Source organism: Mustela putorius, unplaced genomic scaffold (assembly GCF_011764305.1).
Source record: "Mustela putorius furo isolate JIRA1106 unplaced genomic scaffold, ASM1176430v1.1 tig00003942_pilon_pilon_pilon, whole genome shotgun sequence".
NCBI classification, from domain to species: Eukaryota; Metazoa; Chordata; class Mammalia; order Carnivora; family Mustelidae; genus Mustela; species Mustela putorius.
Genome location: NW_025422087.1, coordinates 3236242 through 3258406, shown reverse-complemented (window position 1 = coordinate 3258406; position 22165 = coordinate 3236242). Strand labels below are relative to the sequence as shown.

The 22165-nt window shown below is 39.2% G+C and overlaps 1 protein-coding gene across 2 annotated transcripts in view; it reads left to right on the top strand.

The window, feature by feature from the left end:
• The first annotated feature begins 330 nt into the window (after positions 1-330).
• Positions 331-22165, top strand: part of FLT3 (fms related receptor tyrosine kinase 3) — a 75710-nt gene continuing 53875 nt past the window's right edge. Inside the window, exon 1 of one of the 2 annotated variants that reach the window (XM_045069605.1) lies at positions 331-575. In XM_045069605.1, coding sequence (XP_044925540.1) covers positions 533-575 — 43 coding nt within the window. In that variant the 5' untranslated portion in view covers positions 331-532. The remainder of the gene's footprint in view (positions 576-22165) is intronic. The other variant, XM_045069604.1, reaches the window with a different exon arrangement.

Genomic DNA, 22165 nt, shown 5'->3' with positions numbered 1-22165 from the left:
GGCTGCGGGTGTGTGGCGCGGATTTCGCTGCCATCCCGGGACCTCAAAGACCCCCGCGCGCGAGGGGGACGGTTTTTGGCTCTCTGCTGTTCCCAACTCCGAGCTCCAAACGGGAGGGATCAGGGACTCCCGGGGTCAAGGCAGATCCCTTGCCGCGTCCCCTCCCATCAGCCACAGCCACGGAGCTCCGACCACTTCCCCAGCGGAACGGCGCCCGATCTCCCCCGCCACAATCGGGGAGCCCCGGGCGCCGCGGAGCGCGCGGGCTGCGGACCACGGCGGGCACGTGGGCTCGGCCGCAGCGCTGCGCCAGGCACCCGCTTCCCGGCTCGGCCCAACCTCTCGGCTCCCGCCTCGGCCTCTGCCGGTGGGGAGAGGGATCCTCCCCCCTTCCACTTTGCACCAGTCCGAGGGAATTTGCGGTCGGTGACGCGCATCCTTAAGCGAGCCACCTGCAGCGCGGGGCGCGCCGCTCTGGGCGGCATCGCAGGGCTGGGCCGGCGCGGCCTGGGGACCCCGGGCTCCGGAGGCCATGCCGGCGTGGGCACGCCGTGGCGGCCGGCTGCCGCTGCTCGGTAAGGCCCCGCACGCCCGCTCGCCGCCCCCGCAGCCCCCGGCGCGGCCCTCGCCCCCACCCCGCACTGTGGACCCGGGCGCGCGCCTCTCGGTCCCCGCCGCCTCGCTCCTCCCCGCGCTCGCTCTTCCCTCGCTCCCGCGCCCCTCCCCTCTTTCGCGCCCTCCCGGCTCGCCCCGAACTTGCCCGCGGCCTCTGCCTGCCCACCCCATGTCGTCCTGCCTCTTTTCTAAAGCCGCCGCTCCGGCTCGGCCCGCGTCCCGAACGGCGGCCCAGACTCCGCGGGCGGCCTCCCGACGCGCTGCCGGGGGCCAGGGCCGGGGCCGGAGTCGGGGCCGCGCCAGCCGCCTGCCCACCCCCACCTCCCCGCGCCGCGCCGCCGCCCGCTCGGTCTCCCGCGCCGGGTGCTGGGCCGTCCGCCCGAGGCCGCGGCCCCAAGGGTGGCCCCAGGTGGCTCCGGACCGCACCTGGACCGACCCCGGAGACCGGGTGGCGTCTTGGACTCGTCTTTTGAGGTTTTGATTTACGGAGTGAACTCTGAGGGGGGAAAGGCGCCTGCGTTCTTCCCCAGAGCTACTCATCCCGAGTAATGACCCCCCACCCCCGCCGCATTTCGGTGGGATCAACGAATAGCTACTTTGGAAATGTTATGCAAACAGGATTTACATATGAGAATACTAGCTGCCCTTTCTAACTCTACTCGATTTTTATCCTGGCATTAAACCCCAAGGGGGTTTTCAAGGACTCAGCTGACTGTTCCCAAATAATCTCCTGGATGGCATGGTCGGCAGTGAGAGAGAGAGAGAGAGAGAGAGAGAATCCCCTTTAGATCCAGCTCATCGATTCGGAAAGATAAGAGGGTTGGTTTGAATTTAGGGTGAAGGAGACATTTGTGGGAGCCTGAGTAGCCCGGGAGCGTTGGGTCTCTGTCTAGTCCTGCAACCTTGGGACTGGCACTCACCGCCCCCGCCCCGCTGTCCCCCTCGGTCTCCATCCAGTGAGGGTATCCGACTGTTTTCGCCAGCTCCAAAATTTCGAGCATTCTAACTTGAAATCCTTGTGGCACATAGACGTGCAGGAATTATTTCCAATAGCTTTTGTTAAAAATAATTCAGAATTAGAGATTAAGAAATGTAACATAAGGGGTAGAAGAGTGGGAAAACAGACCTTTTGCATTTCTTAAACATTTATCTTTGCTAATTGGTAAATATGTACATTTCAGATGTATCCTACAATATGCTTTCCAGTCTATTAATACAAAAAGTTGGCTCTCTGTTACGTACGACATTAAGTAGTAAGCGAATTTTTCAATAGCACACAGAGGCTTAACAAAGATTCGTACTTGCAACTATTTTTAAGCTGCACTGAATTCCTTTATATTTAGGAACAATCTCAGAAATTTCACATCTCTTTCCAGATTTTTCTAAATGAGGTATAATTTGCATACAGCAAATATGCACCCGTCTTAACAGTACAATTCCATTGGTTTTTATAGGTGTAGGTACCCACAGAACCTTAAATATAGATAGTAAACAATCCTAGCCCCACCCCCTCTCAGTCAATATCCCCCCAAAGGTAACCACCATTCAGACTTTCAATACCCTCCCTTTGCCTGTTTTTAGGCTTCATGTAAATCCAATCATCCTATGTGCTTTTTGATGTCTAGCTACTTTCACTCAACTTTGTGATTAGGAGATTCAGCCTTGGTCTCAGTAAGGTTGTTTTGTTTTTGTTTTTTAAACTGCTGAGTACTATTCCTAAAATATCAATATACTATACAATTTATGCAGTCTGTTGTTGAAGAACATTTAAGTTATTTCCAATTTTGTTTAATTAGGGATGACACTGCTGTGAACATTGTTTTACAGGTTTCTGGTGGACACAAACACTCATTTTTCCTACGGTGCTACCCACCCGTAGAATCCCCAGATCACAGGGGAAGGCATAGATTCAGTTTTGGTAGAAACTGTCAGTTTTCCAAAGTGGCCCTACCAATTTACATTCCCTCTGGCAGCTTTTGGGAGTTCCAGACCCTCACATCTTTACCAATATTTGGTATTACACATTTTTCTTGAACAAAGGAGCAGAACGTGAGAAACTTCAAGTGAGGACTTCATAATATTTAAAAACTTGAAATTCCTTGGCTTCTAAGATGCTATCCCCATTTCCCTTATATTATCAGCTCTACCTCTCCTGAAAAATGATGACGCTTTCTAAGTAGGATTTAAAGAATGGAAATGTGCTCTCCACGGTCTCCACTGCATTATGTGCTGCGACTGGAGAAGAGGAGGGGGATTTTGATATTTCAGTAAATGTGATGCTCTTCTTCATTCATGTCGGAAAATTCATAGAACCTTGAATTATACATTTTATTGTCATCCTCTGCCCTTGTTGCTTTTCTTGCTTTTTTTTTTTTTTTTTTTTTTTTGCCTTCTTGTGGACCGCTAGCCTGAGGAAGGAGTGATTCAGGAGGAGGTAGAGGGAAAGGACTGCTAGGCAAAGATAGGTTTGCATTAGATGGGACACCAGACCTGATGGCCTGATAATCAGGTCCCCTGATTCTAAAAGTCTAGTTCTAACTGTTGCTGTCATATAAGTTTAGATCGGCTGTTCATGTCTTCTTAGGTCCGTCGCATAGACCCATAGTAAATTATCTCTGAGGTTGAGTTCTGGACTCTGTTTTCCATGAAAGGGTGGCTCCACTTTTTATAACTATAAAGGAACTTTCAGGAACTCTTCATTATGAATCAAGATTTTGTCTTTGTTGTTGTTGAAGTCTCCTATCGTTGAACTGCAAAACAATCAAGAGAGGAGATATTAAATGTGAAGGAGGAAGACTTTACTTATATTCCAGAGAGGATTTAGGATAAGAAAGTTGAAAAGGAAGTGTGCATGAGAAAGAAAGACATTTTTTTATCTCATAAAATCTTATTGAACACATATTTCTGTGCGGGATACAGGGATGGAAGAGACTGAGGGTAAAGGAACTCACATTTAATATCTAATTCTATTCTATTTAAGAAATGCATGGTGTCAGGAAGAAGGCGTTTTCTTTTTTTTTTTTTTTAAAGATTTTATTTATTTATTTGACAGACAGAGATCACAAGTAGGCAGAGAGGCAGGCAGAGAGAGAGAGAGAGGGAAGCAGGCTTCCTGCGGAGCAGAGAGCCCAATGCGGGGCTCGATCCCAGGACCCTGAGATCATGACCCGAGCCGAAGGCAGCAGCCCAAACCACTGAGCCACCCAGGCGCCCCGAAGAAGGCGTTTTCTAAGTGGTTCTTTGAACAAAGCTTATCAACCTCACTTTACCCCCAGAGAGCATCTCTCTCCCTTGCGAAGCCCACAGGAAGGCTCAGTGCTAACACTTTCTACAGTTTTTTTTTGTTCCTGTCATCTTGTCGCTCTTCAGTAAAACTCAGTAAGCAGTGTAACAAGAGCCCTTAACGTTCAATGTTCAAGCTCACAAGTGTGCCAGCTCCCCAGACACCCACCAGATACTGCCTTTATTTTTGGGTAAAGGTTCTGATTTAACAATAAGCAAATAACCTCAAAAGTATTATATCACTTTTCTTTATGTTGAAAAGACCTTGCGGAGACAGGAGTAAGAATTTGGAGGGGGGAATATGAGGGATTGAAAATTAGCTTAACTTGCTTTATAGTTTGCATATCTTGGTCTAGCCCCCCTGCTCTATCCTTCATTCACTCTGAAATAACACACTCTTGTGAATCTCACTATAGGTGGTTTGTCTGAGTAGAGCTTCTTGGTTTTCGTCAGGTGACATTGTGATCTTCAGATTTTTCCATGACTTCCAGAAGATCCTTTGCCACTGATTAGTTAGGTAGCCATAGTCATGTGGCCGAAAGATTTTTGATCTTTTGGAGGGGTTGGGCTTTATATGTAGCTTTATATGAGCTATGAGCTTTATACGTAGGTGACTTACTTACATTTGGTTGCTACCTTCTATGGCCATACCATCAATGGTCCTCAAGGGATAAAAGCTTTTGTAGAACTCACGGATGGTCGTTAATTTGAATCATGCAGTTCTGGCCTATGGGTACCAACACATGTGGAGGAAATTTAAAAATAATATAAAGTACACACACAGTGTTCTTTTGTGGCTAGAGGAATTGCATAAGATCCTAAAAGAGGAACTATTGTTATTTTTTAGGTTTAAACAGTAAAATATTTTTTTTTCCACTGCTGTCATTATAAGTCAAATGGTAATTATTTTCAGTTTACACTAAAACAGGATATTGTCATTATTTATACAAACTGTTATGTTTGGATTAGAAGATATTCACTGAACTCTGTTTTCAAATGCTTTGCTACTTGAGTTAGGATTTTCCTAATGGTAGGGATTCTGTTCTTGGAGGCAATGCAGATAGATATATTAGGACTAACAAGACAGTTAGGAAACATGTGCTCTTTCCTCTGGCAGAGAAATTCTCAGCACTTAAGTTCCTCATTTGTAAAAAGGAGATAAGCAGTATCTTACTCCTTCATCAGATAATTCCTGTAAAGTACAGCTGCATTCTTTGTTAGGCAGGTGCTTTGCAGAAAGGGAAGTATATAATGTCTTAAGAAATCATCAGGATTTAGAGTCACAGGAGTTTCCTCCTTCCCTTCTTAGACATTTTTGAGTACTGCCTTTATCTAGGACTTGTATAAGTCCCCCATAATACTGGTTTCTGCCCTCAAAGAGCCCACAGTCTAATGTTGGGGGTGTTGGCAGGAAAAAATCCAGCATACAAAAGGGAAATTGCAGTGCAAGTTTGGAAATACGCACAGACTGATCCTGTAACCCAGATGGAGAAAGTAAGGCAAGGCTTCCAAGCAGAAGTCATGCCAGAGCCGGGACTAGAAAGGTAAGGAAGAGTTGACAGAGGAAGGGAAGGAAGACATTTCAGGCCGATTGGACAGCAAAGTAAAAGTCCAGAGGTAAGAAACACGCAGTGGATGGAAAAGTAGAGTTCCTTTCTAGGTGGCTGAGACACAGTGTACAAGGCTTCTAGAACAGAGTGATTCTCATTTGAAAAGTTGTGATTCAGAAAATTACTTGAAGACTGTTCAGTGGACATCTTTCAAAAAACATTCTGGGTTGTCAGAGGCTCCGTGTCTAATATTTAAGGAGTGTTTTGGTGATGTGATGAGGGGCTCGGACTTTATCCTGTACAACAGGAGTTTCTGAATGGAATTCAGTTATCCATGAATTCCTCCAGGGTGTGCGTGCATGTGTGTGTGTGTGTGTGTGTTGGAGAGAGGGTTAATTGCATTCATCAGATTTTTCAAGGGGTCCAGCTTAAGAAATAGTAAGCACCATTGCTGTGGGTTTTAAGCAGAGGAGTGGCATGCTTTGATGGATATTTTAGAAAGACATTTCTTTTTAGAGATTGTATTGATTTATTTGATAGAGACCAGTGAGAGAGGGAACACAAGCAGGGGGAGTAGGAGAGGGAGAAACAGGCTTCGCTGAGCAGGGAGCCCGATGTGGGGCTCGATTCAAGGACCCTGGGATCATGAGACTGAGCCACCCAAGTGCCCCTAGAAAGACATTTCTGTAGAGAGGATGGATGTCAGGCTGACAGGTCCGTGGCAGGGAGGCCAGCTAGGAAGTTGTGGGCAGTCACCCAGGCCAGAAATGACTAGAGCTTGAATGGGGGCAATGGTAACTGCACACTGATTTGGGAATTACCAAGAGATTAAAATATCAAGGCTTGGCAATGGCCTGGCTGATGGGAAATGAGGGATGTGGAGGAGTCAAAGATGGCTTCTGGGTTTCTGGCTTCGAAAACAGTAGCTCTGTTGCCACTGAGAGAGAAGAAAAAGGAGAGAGTAACTTTAGGAGGGGAAAAAAAAGTTCAGTCCGAATTGAGGGTTCCTGGAACTCCCGGATATGTAGTGATACACACTGGGGGTACGATTTCAAAACTCATGAGCAAACAGATGACAGTTAAAATCATGAGAATTTTCAGGAAAAAAGAGCATAAAATGAGTAGAGGGGACGAGACCTTTGAGCTACCCAGTTGTAAGGGAAAGCACTCCTGTATGTCTCTTCCTCTCCAGTAACAGCACTGAACATTTCTGGCCACCAAAATATGTGTGTGTGTGTGTGTGTGTGTGTGTGTGTGTGTGTGTGTGTCTTGCAGTGGGTGTTTCCCAAACCAAGCAACTCTCAGACGCCAGCTGATGTCCTATAATGTCACTCAATTCTGACACTATCTACCAGGAGACAGCCTCAGATCCCACAGGTTAGGGGTTCACATCGTCCCTCTTGCCACGGTTTTCATGACACCCCACGCCCCACCCGGGGTTTGATTAATTTGCAACAGTAGCTCACAGAACTTAGAAAAGCATTTTATTTATAGATTACTAATTTATTAAAAAAAAGGGATCTAGGGGCACCTGGGTGGCTCAGAGGGTTAAGCTGCTGCCTTAGGCTCAGGTCATGATCTCAGGGTCCTGGGATCGAGTCCCACATCAGGCTCTCTGCTCAGCATAGGAGCCTGCTTCCCTTCCTCTCTCTCTGTCTCTCTGCCTACTTGTAATCTCTCTCTCTGTCAAACAAACAAACAAATAAATAAATAAATAAATAAATAAAATCTTTAAAAAAAAAAAACTAACTCAGGAGCAGCCAGAAAGAAGCCAGGCATAGAGCAAGGTGTGTGGGAAGGGGCCTGGCCTTCCACATCCTCTCCACGAAGCCCCTCTCCGGCAGATCCATATGCTCTCCAGCCAGGAAGCTCATCAAACTTCCAGTCCAGGAATATTTGTGGAGTTTAATCAGTAGCTCCTCTTCTTCCCAGAGGTTAGTAGAAAGGGCTGAAAGCTCCCACCCTCTGATTACTTGGTCTTTCTGGCTATTAGCCCCATTCTGAGGCCATCTAGGGACCCCACCCAAAGTGACCTCATTAGCTTCAACTCCAGTGTTCTCAAAAGGGGCCCACTATGGATTACAAGACACTCGTGTCACTCGGGGAATTTCAAGGGTTTTAGGAGCTTTGTGCCAGGAACCAGGACTGGTCATATATATTTATTATATACCACACCAGTCCGATCTACTGCCCTCTTTTACCTGGTGAGGGAAATGGGGTCCAGAAAGGTTAAAGAACTTGCTGAAATTCAGTCATCCAAGTGGGTAACTCTCAGAAGAGGGGCTGGGAACTCAAACTTTTTAAGTCTTCGCCAGCTCTGTGTTTCCCGGGAGACTCATCTTGGAGAACCTGAAAACGAGGTTACCTGATATGCTCTGATTTGTTTTATAATGTCTAAATCCATCACCCTTTCAGTGGAGGAGATTTTAGTTGTACCTGAAATTTTATTTTTGATTGGTGCTGCATTTCTTTTCCACTTACCCCCACCCCAGCCCTGTCTCTTTAAAGCACACCACTTTTCCAATTCCAAAGTTGTCCTCATTGCTTAGACTGTCTTTGGAACTGGACTCTGGGAAGTGCTACCAGGGTTTGCGAATGGATTCTCTAACAAAGAACCTTAATCTCAGTGGTGGCAAATTCTTCCTTTGGCTTTTTAAAAAGTTGAGTCTATTAAAATGTGATTTTCCTAGTGCAAATTTTACCCTTTTTAGTGTATGGTTCCCTGAGCTTAACCAACACCTATCATCATATAACTAGCACTACTATTAAGATATAGAACATTTCCATTCCCCCCAAAGCTTCTTTTATACTTCTTTATAGTTAATCAACCCCAATACCCACCTCCAACCTCTGGTGACCAATAATTTCTTTTCTGTCCCTATAATTTTTCCTTTTCCAGAATGTCATGTAAATGAAGTTTTGTAATATCTAGACTTTTGAGTCTGTTTCTTTCCCACAGCCTAATTCTTTGAGATTTATCAATGTTACCCATATCAGTACTCAAAAGCCAAAAGTCCATCAAGTACCTTTGAAGATCTATTTACCTTTATTAAGTGCTTCATGAACTGGACAGTTCCCATCTAGTAAGTAGAGGGGAGCTCTGTACAAAACAGAAGGGTTTTATAGACAGACATGGGCTGGGACCTTTAGCAAAAGAAAAGATTGCTTCTGACAAGGTAACCTTCCTTTAGGGAGATAGACAGGGTGTCTTGTTAGGTGGATTACTTTGTCCTTCTTTGGGGGATGGAGAGGGCCCTTGTGACAGATGAACTCGTGGAAGCTCACCAGAAAATTTCTGACTGGTTAGTTAAGACTGTATTCTAGGGAAGGTTGAAATTGCCATTAGGTTAGGTAGTAAGCCCTGGTTTGGTGACTTGGCCATAGCATGAATAACTCTGTTTTGGACCTCTGGTGCTTTTTCTTTTCTTTTTTTTTTTAACAGTACTTTTTTCCCATTCTATTGCTGAATAATATTTCATTGTTGGATGTGCCACGGTTGGTTTATTCATTGACAAGATGAAGTTCATTTGTTTGCTTCTAGTTTCTGGCAGCTATCATTAAAGCTGCTATAAATAGTTGAATATAAGTTTTGGTGTGAGCTTAGGTTTTAATTTCTCTTGGGTAAACACTGAAAAGTGGCAGTGTATTGCTGGAATGTATGCTCGATGAATATACAACTTTATGAGAAACTGCCAGTTTCTCAAAGTACTTCTACCAATTTCCATTCTTACTGACAGTGTACAAGAGTTGCAGTTGTTCAACATCATTGTCTTCACTTGGTATGGTCAGTTTTTTGTCTTTGTTTTTTAACCTTTCTCCTAGGTGTGTAGCAATATGTCATGGTGGTTTTAATTTGCATTTCCCTAGTGACTAATGATGTTGGTCATATTTCTGTGTGTTTGTCACCCTATATTATGTTTGGTGAAGTGTTTCCTAAGGTATTTTGCCTATTTTTAATCAGGTTGTTTGTTTTGAAGATTTTTTTTTTCCAGTCTATGGCTTCAGTTTTCATTTTTTTAAGAGCACTTCCTTTGGGGAGCAGAAGTTATTAATTTTGATGACATCCACTCATGGAAAAAATTAGCCCTAGAACAAACACTGCTCTGGTCCTACCTAACTGAGTTTAAAGGAAGACCTGAAAGGAAAAGTGTTTCATGAACTTAACTTGATCCCATAGAAATGTTCAAAAATATGTAAACAAATACAGAAACATCTGATATGAGGTGAAAGTTACAATTCCTGGTTTCCACTTACAAACTAATAGACAAACAAAGGATTAAAAATTCAACCCACAGAGAAAAATCAGCCACTCAAAAGGGACCCAGAAATGACATAGAATATAAAATTAGTAGACAAGAGCATTAAACTAGTTCTACATAGTTCTGAAACTAGAGGAAAGATTATACGTGTTAAGCAGGGACACAGTAAATATTAAAAAAAAATCACATAAATTGAACTTCCCAAGACGAAAATTGCAATTAACTAGAAGGAGTTGACAGCAGATTGACTGCGGAAGAAAAGATTAGTGAACTTGAAGACAGCAATAGAAACAATCCAAAATGAACAGAAAAGACAAAATAAAATGAACAAAGAATCATTGAGAACTGCATTTGGTCAAATAGATGTGTAAGTCTACTGTCAGAATGTACCTTTTTTTCCTGGATGCTTTCAAGAGTTTCTCTCTATCATTGGCTTTAAACAATTTGATTATAATGCACTTTTGTAGGTTTTTTTTTTTTCCTGAGTCATGTGTTTGGGTTTTGTTGGGCTTCTTAGATCTGTGGGTTTATAATTTACATCAGATTTGGGCATTTTCTCCATTACTTCATCAACTATTTTTCCTGACCTCCTTTCCCCTATTCTTTCCAATAACATGTATATTTGACCTCTGAAAGTGAGTAAAATAGAAGACTTTTTTTATTGTCTAAACTCCTTTGAAAGATAATTGACTCTTTAAGGCATAATAATAACAATGACTTGTTGGGTGTATAATTTATGTCGAAATGCAATGTATGAGAGCAATAACACAAAACCTGGGAGGGGTGAAATTGAAATATACTGTTGTAAGATCCTTATATTTTATATGAGGTGATATAGCAGTACTTAAAGGACTGCATTAAGATAAAGATGATTACTATAAACCTTAAAGCAAGTGCTAAAATAAACAAAATTATGGTTAATAATCCAAGAAATGAGATTGAGTAGAATCATAAAATATTCTCACTTACTCCCAAAGGAGGCAGAAAAAGAGGAAAGGGGGGAAAAAGAACAGATGGATCAAATAAAAAACAACATGATTGATTTAAACCTAGGCATATCAATAATTTCATTAAATTTAAATAATCTACACATCAGAAATGAAAAGCAGAGTTTGTGAGACTTGGTTTAAAAAAAAAAAAAGCAAGTCCCAACTATATGATACATAAATAAAGCTGACCTTCGATAGGAAGACACAAAAATATTAAAACTGAAAGGATGTAGAAGAAAAAATCCCATGCCAACACTAGTCAAAAGCTGGAGAGGATAAATAACAAAGTATATTTTAGAGCAAAGAATATTGGTAGGAGCAGAAAGTCATGTCATAACGCTATAGGACTTGGATCATCAAAAGGACATAAAAATCATAAATATTTATGCATCTAATACCAGAGTTTGAAAATGCATGGATCAAAATCTGATTGAACTGCCAAGAGAAATGGACAAATCCACAATTATATTCAGAATTCAGTACTCTTTCCGGTTATGGAAATAACTGATAGAAAAAAAGATATGAATAATTTACAGAAGACTTAAAACAATGTCAACCAACTTAATCTAATTTACATTTATAGAATATCCCACTCAAAATATTCCACTTTTCAAGCACACACAATATACTTACCAAGCTAGGCTATATTCTGGACCATCAGATGAGCTTCAGTAAATTTTAAAGGATTAAAGACATACAAAATATATACTGTGACTTCACTGTAATTAAATTAGAAATTGATAGCAGAAAAATATATGGGAAGTCCTCAAATATTTGGAAACCAAAGAACACATTTCTAAATAATCTGTGGATCAAAGAAGTAACCAAGAGATAGTTGAGAATATATATTGAACTGAGTAAAAGTGAAATGCAATATACTGGAATCTGTGGGATGTTCCTAAAGCGGTACTTAAGAGGAAATTTATAGCACTAAATTATTAATTATTAAATGGTTAATAGCCTTAAATTATAACACTACAAATTCAAACTAATGAACTGGATTTCAAGCATAAGCAAAAGGAGGGAAATTAACAATTTAAAACCCACATAAACAAAAGAAAAGAAACAAACATGATGAAAGTGAAAAAATCATTAAAATAGGAAGAAAAGGAGATCAGTGCAACCAAGATCAATAAAAGATCAGTAATATTGCTAGACTTCTAACCAAATTATCAGGAAAAAGAGAGAAGACACAAATTTCCAAAATCAGGAATAACAGACAACATCACTACAGAATCTATAGATACTAAAAGGATAATATGGAAATATTAACAACTTAATGCCTATAGTTTGACAACCTCCATTTAAAGGAAAAATAATCCTCGAAAGATACATACTGCTAAGTTCATTCAAGGAAAATCGATAACCTAAACAATGCTATACCTGTTAAAGATGCTGGATTTGTAGTTAAAAATATTCCCATAATGAAAACTACTGGGGAAGAATTCACCAAATATTTAAAGAGGAAATAATACCAAATCTGTACAAACTTTTTCAGAAAATTTTAGAGAAGATAATGTTTCTCACCTCATTCTATGAGCCCAGCTTTACTCTGATACCAAAACCAAAGATATTAGAAGGAAAAACAAAAATAAACCTACAGGGGCGCCTGGGTGGCTCAGTGGGTTAAGCCGCTGCCTTCGGCTCAGGTCATGATCTCAGGGTCCTGGGATCGAGTCCCGCATGGGGCTCTCTGCTCAGCAGGGAGCCTGTTTCCCTCTCTCTCTCTCTGCCTGCCTCTCAGTCTACTTGTGATTTCTCTCTGTCAAATAAATAAATAAAATCTTTAAAAAAAATAAACCTACAGACCAATAATTACCACGAATATAAATGCAAAAATTCCTAGCAATCCTTTAACAAGTTGAATTCTATCATATATAAAAAAGATAACACATCATTTTCAGCTGGTTTATTGCAGGAAGGCAAGGTTGGTTAACATTTGCAAATGAATCAATGTAGTTCACCGTATTCACAGAATAAAAAAGAAAAGCCACTAGAAAAACAAAAACAAACTACATAATTATCTCAATAGATACAAAAAATACATTTGACCAAATATAACATACATTCCTAATAAAATTTCCCAACAACTTAGGAATAGAAGTGGTCCTCCTCCAATTAAGTAATAGCATCTGTAAAAAACCTTTAGCAGACATCATACTTTTAATATTAAGTGGCTGAATGTTTTCTACTAAGATCAGAAATAAGGCAAGGGTGACTATTCTCACTACTTCTCTTCAACATTGTATTGGAGATTCTAACCAGTATACTAAGGCAAGAAAAATAAAAACAACCAGATTGGAAAAGAAGAAGTAAAATTATCTTTATTTGCAAACAAAGTGATCATCTATGTATAAAATCCTATGGAACTTACAAAGAAGTAACTACAACTAATAAGTAAGTTCTATAAGTTTGTAGGACAGAAGATTAGTGTAGAATTTCAATTTTGTTTCTATAACTAAGAATCAGAATTTGAAGAAAAAATGTCCAGAAAGATGAAATATGGATAAAGGTAAGATCAGTACATTGAAAACTATAAACTATAAAAAATTTCTAAGAGAAATTAAAGGAGATCTAAATAGAGATGTACCATATATATGTAAGACTCGGTATTGTTAAAATGTCAGTTTTACTCAGTTGTCCCAGTGATTCAATATAATTTCTATCAAAATCCCCGCAGATGTTTTTGCAGATTTTGACAGGCTGATTCTAAACTTAATATGAAAATGAAAGAGACCTAGGAGAGCCTGGGTGGCTTAGTGGGTTAAAGCCTCTGCCTTCAGCTCAGGTCATGATCCCAGGGTTCTGGGATCAAGCCCCACATCGGGCTGTCTGCTCTGCAGGGAGCCTGCTTCCTCTTCTCTCTCTCTCTCTGTCTGCCTCTCTGCCTACTTGTGATCTCTGTCTGTCAAATAAATAAATAAAACCTTCAAAAAAAAAAAAAAAAGAAAGAAAATGAAAGAGACCTACAATACCCAAAACAACTTGGAAAAGAACAAAATTGGAAAACTTATCATCTTGATTTCAAGGCTTATTATAAAGCAATAATCTATACAATGTGGAATCAGATCCAGATAGACAAATAGATCAATGGAAAAGTATAAGGACTTCAGAAATTAGAATATGCAGTCATCAAAATCATTTTTGATGAAGGTATACAGGTAATTCAGTGGAGAAATCAAAATCTTTCAATGAATGGTACTATAACAATTGAATATTCCCATGTAAATATAATTATATGAAAAGTTTTGATCCATAGTCATACCATTTAAAAAGTCTACACAAAATGGATCATAGACCTAAATATGAGACTAAAATGTACATTTAAAACCTGAAACTATGAAACTAGGAGAAAACCTTTACAACCTTACATAGAGCAAAGATTTTTTGGATACAAAACCAAAAGCATGGTCCATAACAGAAGAAATGATAAATTGAACATCTTTAAGATGAAGAATTTCAAGTCTACAAAAGACAAGCCACAGATCGGCAGAAAATATTTGTCAATTACATATTCTATAAGGACTTGTATCCAGAATATATTTTTTAAAAAGAAGTTTCAAAACTTGAAGATGGCCATATAAAAGATTTCTGAACTCACTTTCTCCCATGGATTCACCAAATCTACAGCTACACATGGAACAATTTCTCTGAAAGGAATCCAGAAACTAGCTGAGTGACTCTCACACATCACACAAAATGAGGAAAGAACCCACACTAAAATGGGTGGAAAAGGCAGAGACACATGTCAATCTCACGAGAACCCAATACCCAACACAGCAATATATAAACCAGAAGGAACTCATAACTCTCAGCTTCTCCCTAATGAATGAAGGGTTTGGACCCAACATCTAGCATTCCTATCATTAAGACTTATGAGGGACAGACTCCCAAAACACATGGCTCTGAAAACCTATGGGGGGCTTGCATCTATGAGACCAGCCAGATTGGAGCAAACAAAGAAACAGTTCTTTGGGCCTGGGAGGACTCTCTGTGGTCATACCCCTAGGGCTCAGTGCAGAAGCAACAACCCAAATGCATATCTCTTAAAGAGATGTGTTTGCAGCCTGAGGGCTAGGCTTCCAGTTTAACATACATTTAGGAACTGACTGTGATCCTGCCCAAAACTGGGGAGGCAAGCACCATCTCCACTTTTTCCTCTGTTAGTATCTTCCTGAAAGGAACATGTGCACATGTTTGGAGCCCTGGATTTTGTGGGTGCGGCCCAGAGGACTCACCCCTTAACTGCCTGGCGCTGGTTCAGCAGAGCTTGTATTGAAGGATCCCCCAAGACTGTAGCAAACAAAGAAACAGTTCCTAAGTGGCTATCCCCCAGGGCTCTGTGCAAAGGGAGCAGACAGAAACTTCCAGCTCCTGTCTTTTCCTGAAAGAGGTCGATTTGCATACTTGAAAAACTGCTGCCTGAGAGTCTGGCTTCCAATCACTCTTCATCTAGGTGCTGATTGAGATCCTCCCCTTTGAGGCACTCACAGGTCATGGCATACCTTTACTATTAAGAGCCAGGAAAGGGGCCCCTGGGTGGCTCAGTGGGTTAAAGCCTCTGCCTTCAGTTCAGATCATGATCCCAGGGTCCTGGGATCAAACACTGCATTGCATCAGGCTCTCTGCTCAGCGGGGAGCCTGCTTCCCCCTCTCTCTCTGCCAGCTTCTCTGCCTACTCTCTGTCTATCTCTATCTCTGTCTGTCAAATAAATAAATAAAATCTTAAAAAAAAAAAAATCCAGTAAGAACAAAAAAGGTGGCTTGGACAATTACAAAGGTTTGAGAGGCAACCAAGGTCTTAGCCTGGACTGAATGACAAGGTTTATCTCCTACATGAGATCATTCTGTGAATATTGGAAGAGGCAGCTGTTTTCTCCAGTACATAGAAACCAACACAGAGAGTAAAGAAAAGTTAAGAGGAATATGTTCCAAACAAAAGAATGAGATAAAACTGCAGAAACAAACCTTGGTGATTCACAAGATAATAAATTTTTTACCTATTAAGAATTTAAATTAATGGTCATAGTGACTTCACAGAAATACAAAAGATCATAAGACTACTTACTATGAAGACTTATATGCCAACAAATTGGACAGTCTAGCAAAATGGATAAACTTATAAAAAAAAAAATACAACCTACCAAAGACTGAATCATGAAGAAACAGAAAATTTGAATAGAATTACTAGGAAGGAGATTGAATCAGGACTGAAAAACCTACCAACAAAGAAAATCCAGGACCAGATAGCTTCAGTGGTGAATTCTACCAAATATTTAAGGAAAATTGAGTATCAATCTTTCTCAAATTCTTCCCTTCCCCCCAAAAAAGAACACAAGAAAACACTTACAAACTCATTTTATGAGGCCAGCATAACCCTAATACCCAAACCAGGCAAAGACACATATATGAAAATTACAGATCGGTATCCCTGATGAAAATAGATACAAAAATTCTTAACAAAATATTGGCAATCCAAATTCAACAATACATCAAAAAGATCATATGCCATATCTAGTGGGATTTATTCCAGTGATGCTTGGATGGTTCAACATCTGAGTATCAAACAATGTGATATACCACATTAACAAAATGAAGGGGAAAACTATATGATCATCTCAATAGATGCAGAAGAAGCTTTTTTTAAAAAATTTAACATCCATTCATGATAAAAAAACTTTCACAAAGTGGGTTTAGACAGAATATACCTCAATGTAATAAAGGTCATATGTGACAGGCCTATAGCTAATATGCTCAGTGATTAAAAGCTAAAATCCTTTCTCCTATCATTGGGATGAAGACTTGGATGCCTACTCTTCCCACTTTTGTTCAACATAGTACTGAAAGTTCTTGGCAGAGCCATTAGGCAAGACAAGGAGATAAAAGGCATCCAAATCAGAAAGGAAAACGTAAAACTAATTCTGTAGCAAGTGGCATGTTATTATATACATAAAACCCTGAAGACTCCAACGAAAAAGTGTTAGAACTAATTAAGAAACTCTATTTCTTAATAGATATAGGATATAAAATCAATATATAAAATTCAGTTCTTGGTTCTATACACTCACAACAAACTATCAGGAAAAAAGTTAAGAAAGAAATTCCATTTACAATTGCATCATAAAGAATAAAATATCTAGAAATAAATATAACCAAAGAAGTAAAAGATCTGTACCCTGAAAAGTATAGATATTAATCAAAGAAATTAACTAAAACAAATAAATGCAAAGACTTTCCATGCTCATGGATTAGAAAAATTAATATTGTTAAAAAGTCCATACTATTTGAAGCCATCTACAGATTCAGTGCAATCTCTATGAAAATTCCAATGGCATTTTTCACAGAAATAGAAAATCCTAAAATTTATGTAGAACTACAAAAGACCCTAAATAACTAAAACACTCTTGAGAAAGAACAAGGTGAAAGTCGTCACACTTTCTGATTTCAAACACTATTACTGAGCAATAGTATTCAAAATAGTACAGTATTGGCATAAAAGTAGACACATAGATCAATGGAACAGAACAGAGAACCCAGAAATAAACTCATACACATATGGTTAATTTATGACAAAGGAGCCAAATGTATACAACCAGGAAGGATAATCTTTTCAGTAAAAGATGTTGGGAAAACTAGACAGCCACATGCTAAATAATGAAACTGGACTACTACTTTATACCATATACAAAAAATCTCAAAATGGATTAAAGACTTGAACATATAACCTAAAATCATAAATCTCATAGAAGAAAACATAGGGTGGTAATCTTGACATCAGTCTTAGCAAATTTAGATTTTTCAGATTTCACACTAAAAGCAAAGGCAACAAGAGCAAGAATAAATGAATGGGACTACATCAAACTAAAACTTCTGCTTAGCAAAAGAAACCATCAACAATATGAGAAGGTAACCTATGGAATGGAAGAAAACATTTATAAATTATGTTTCTGATAAGAGAGTAATATCCAAAATATGAAAAGAACTCATGCAACTCAATAGCAACCAAAAAAAAAAAAAAAAAAAAAAAAAAAAAGAAGAAGAAGAAAAGAAAAAGAGGAGAAGAAAAAGAAATTTGGTTAGAAAATGCACAGAAGAAATGAATAGACACTTTTCCAGAGAGGGCAACATCACTAATCATTAAGGAAATGAAAATTGAAACCACAATGAAATATTTTCTAACACCTGTTAGAATGGCTGTCATTAAAAAGACAGAAGATGGCAAGTGTTGGTGAGGATGTGGACAAAAGAGAAGCTTTGTGCACTATTGGAAGGAATGTAAAGTGGTATAGCTACTATGGAAAACAGTACGTAAGTTACCCAAAATAATAAAAATAGAACTACTATGTGATCCAATAATTCTACTTCAGGGTACGTATCTGAAGGAAGCAAAATCACTATCTGAAAGAAATATCTGCACCCCTGTGTTCATTGTAGTGCTTTTCATAGTAGCCAAGATTTGGAAACAACTTCAGAGTCCATTGATGGATAGAGGGTAAAGAAAATGTGAGGTACGTGGATAGATAGATCTACTATATGTGCTGTTTTCCATGGTAACTGTACCATTTTACATTCCCTCCAGTAGTGCACAAGGCTTCTCTTTTGTCCACATCCTCACCAACACTTGTCATCTTCTGTCCTTTTAATGACAACCATTCTAACAGGTGTTAGATAATATTTCATTGTGGCTTCAATTTTCATTTCTCTAATGATTAGTGATACTGCCCTCCTTGGAGAAGTGTCTGTTGCACATTTTCCAACCAGATTTCTTTTTCTTTTCTTTTTTAGATATTGAGATAAGTATACATCTATCTCTCTATCTATCAATCATCTAATCTATCTATCTATGAATACTATTCCACCATAAAAAAAGAAAGGAAGAAATCCTGCTATTTCTTATAACATGAATGGACCTTGAGGGCACTATGCTCAGTGAAGTTAGTCAGAGAGAGTAAGACAAATACTGCATGATCTCACCTTTATGTAGAATCTAAAACAAACTCACAGAGAGAAGGGATTGGTAGTTGCCTTAGGCATGGGTAGGGAGTAGGAGAAATGATTGAAGGTCATTAAAAGGTACAAACCTCCAATTATAACATAAATAAATTCTAGGGATGTAATGTAAAGCATGGTGACTGTAGTTACCAATACTCTGTTATGTATTTAAAAGTTGCTAGGAGGGGTGCTAGGAGTCCTGGGATCGAGTCCTGCATTGGGCTCCCAGCTCCATGGGGAGTCTGCTTCTCCCTCTGACCTCCCCTCTCACGCTTTCTCACTCTGTCTCTCTCTCTCTCTCAAATTAATAAATAAAATCTTTTAAAAAAAAAGGATTTTTTATTAAAAACAAAAAGTTGCTAGGAGAGTAGATCTTAAAATTTCTCAGCACAAGAAAAAAATTATTCCTATGTGAGATGATGGATGTTAACTAAACTTACTATGGTATTCATGTTGTAATGTATACATATTTCAAATCATTGTGTTGTATACCTTAATCTTATACAATGGTACATGCTGACAATAACATAATAAAACTGGGAGAAAATACTGTCAAAACTCGATAATAAGAAAATAAGCACCCCAATTTTAAAAGATTTGATGAGGGCAATTATGTAAACAGACACACTGCCAAAGAATATATAGCAAGTCATAGAAACATCCAAAAGGATGCTCAACATCATTAGGAAAATAGATCTTAAAAGCACAATGATTTATTATATACTTAGCATAATGGCTAAAATTAAAAATTCTCATCATACCAGGTGTTGGTTGAGGATGTGATTTCCACAACTGGAATGACATACATGACAATGCCATACAATGACAATAAGAATATAAAATGATAACAACCTCTTTGGAGAGCAGCTTGGCACTTTAGAAAGAGACATCGACACCTCCCCATGACATGAGTATTCCAATCCTTGGTATTTAGTCAAGAAACATAAAAGCATATGTCCAAACTAAGACTTCTATACAAATATTCATAGCAGCTTTATTTGTAAGAGGCCAAGAGTGGAAACAATCCAAATTCTATCCACAGGTAAATGAATTAAAATATTGTGTTATATCTGTATAAAAGACTACTATTTGTGAGTTAAAAGGAGTGAACTATTGATACATACTACAGTAGGGATGAATCTAAAAATAAAACAGAACAAAAGAAGCCCGACAAAAAAAGAAATTTCATACTATGTGATTCCATTTATATGAAATTTCTGGAAAATTCAAGCTCATCTATGGTGACAGAAAGGAAATCATAAGTTGCATGGCATGCGCTTGTGGGGTGAGTAAGATGGAGGGATTATCAAGGGGCATGTGGAAACTTTTCGGGCTGAATAAGATTACTATCTTGATTATGATGATGGTTTTATAGACTGATTTGTATTTATGTCAAAACGTATCAAGTTATATACTTTATGTTTAGCTTACTGTATATTAATTATGCTGAATAAAACTATTTGAAAAAAACGAGTAGGGAGAAAAAAGAACACTAGGAAATAAGACAGGGAAGTTTCCTAAACTCTCTGATCTGCGCCCCCCCCATCCCCCATCCTTGCAATTGTGCTTATTTGATTTTTTTTTTTTTCTTTTAAAAGACTAGGGGCTGGGGCACCTGACTGGCTCAGATGAAAGACCATGCAACCCCCCCACCTTTTTAAAGTTTTATTTATTTAGAGGCATCTGGGTGGCTCACTCGTTAAGTGTCTGCCTTTGGCTCAGGTTGCCTTCCCAGGGTCCTGGGATCAAGCCCCATATCAGGCTCCCTGCTCTGCAGGAAGCCTGCTTCTCCCTCTCCTACTCCCCCTGTTTGTGTTCCCTCTCTCACTGTCTCTCTTTCTGTTCAAATAAATAAATAAAACCTTTAAAAGTGTATTTATTTATTTGAGAGAGAGAGAGAGAGCACGAGCATGCGAGTCAGGGGAAGGCAGAGAGAGAGAAAGAGAGACTCTCAAGAAGACTCCCAGGAACATACAGCTCTTTGATCTCAGGGTCATGAGTTTGAGCCCCATGTTGAGTGTAGAGATTGCTTAAAATAAAAAAGAAAGGAAAACAAAAGACTAGGGGCTATATTAGGAGAACTAAAAAACACATAATGACTAAATGCTGATAAGATTGTAGTCAAACAATTACATTCTCACCTTACTTGTGTCTATATAAATTGGTATAGCACCTTTGGAAAACCAAATGGCAATGCATATCAAGAACTATTTAAGTATATCCTTTATGTATTTTTATATCTTTTAATCCACTAGTTCCACTTCCAGAAATGTATACTAAAGAAATAATATTTTAAAAGTGAAATGCTTAGAATAAAAAAGAAACAGTAAAAATCTTAGTGAAGTATTTTATTTCATTTTTCCCAAAGATTTATTTAAGAGAGAGAGAGTGCATGTGCATATGAGCAGGGGAAGGAGTAGGTGGAGAGAGGGAGGGAGAGAATCTGAAGCAGACTACTACTAAGCTCAGAGCTTGATGCAGGGCTCAATCTCACAATCCTGAGATCAGGATCTGAGCTGAAATCAGCAGTTCGATGCTTAACCGACTTAGCTACCTAGGTGTCCCTTGGTGAAGTATTTTAAATGGCAGAGGGCAAAAAAAACAAAACCGCAGAATGTATAACAGCAAGAGAATGATTAGGTCATTTTTGTTAGTGCCACCAAAGAAAAGCAAATCAATTGCATCTAGTATCATAAGAAATGCTTATGATATATTATTTTCAAAATCAGAATACAAAATGATTTCTACTCTATTAATGCAATTAGTTAAAAACGATGTCTATGGATGGGAAAGGTTCTAGGGAAATGAAAATGGTTTATTTGTCAGGATGTCATGATTTAGGGTGAATTTCCTTTTACAGTTCTACTTGTATTGGTATAATATGACTTCTTTAATAAAGAATAAAATAATAAAGATAGATGAAAACAAACCAGTGAATGTATCTTAATATGCAGTTCTCATAGCTACAATACTGAGATTTTAATCAGATGACATGGTACAAAGATGGTTGAACACATTCATTTACCTTCCACCAAGAATCCACTCAAATGACAAAAATTTATTAAAGACATAAACTTACAAGGACACTGGAGAGGCAGAAAATAAAATTTAGAGAGATTTAAAACACATGAAGAAAGTGGAATCAAGAGATGCAGGATGAAAAAGCTGAAAAGCAACCTGATTTCCATTATAGGACCCCCCCTGCCCAAAAAAGTATAAATTGCCAGCAGCAACTCCCACAACCTAGGTAGCCAACATGAGTGAGAACTCTTCTTTGGGAGATCTGATTAGCCCATGGAAAAAAACTAAAGATAACCGCACAGAGAGAATGGGGCAGCAGGTCAAACCATGCCCACAGAGCTTACAATGACCACTTTGGACTTCATTCTTATATATGAGCATACTGTCAAAGATCATCAGTCATTTTGGAAAAACATCCAAATGATAGGAGAACAGAAAGTGAAGGAGAGAGAAAGAA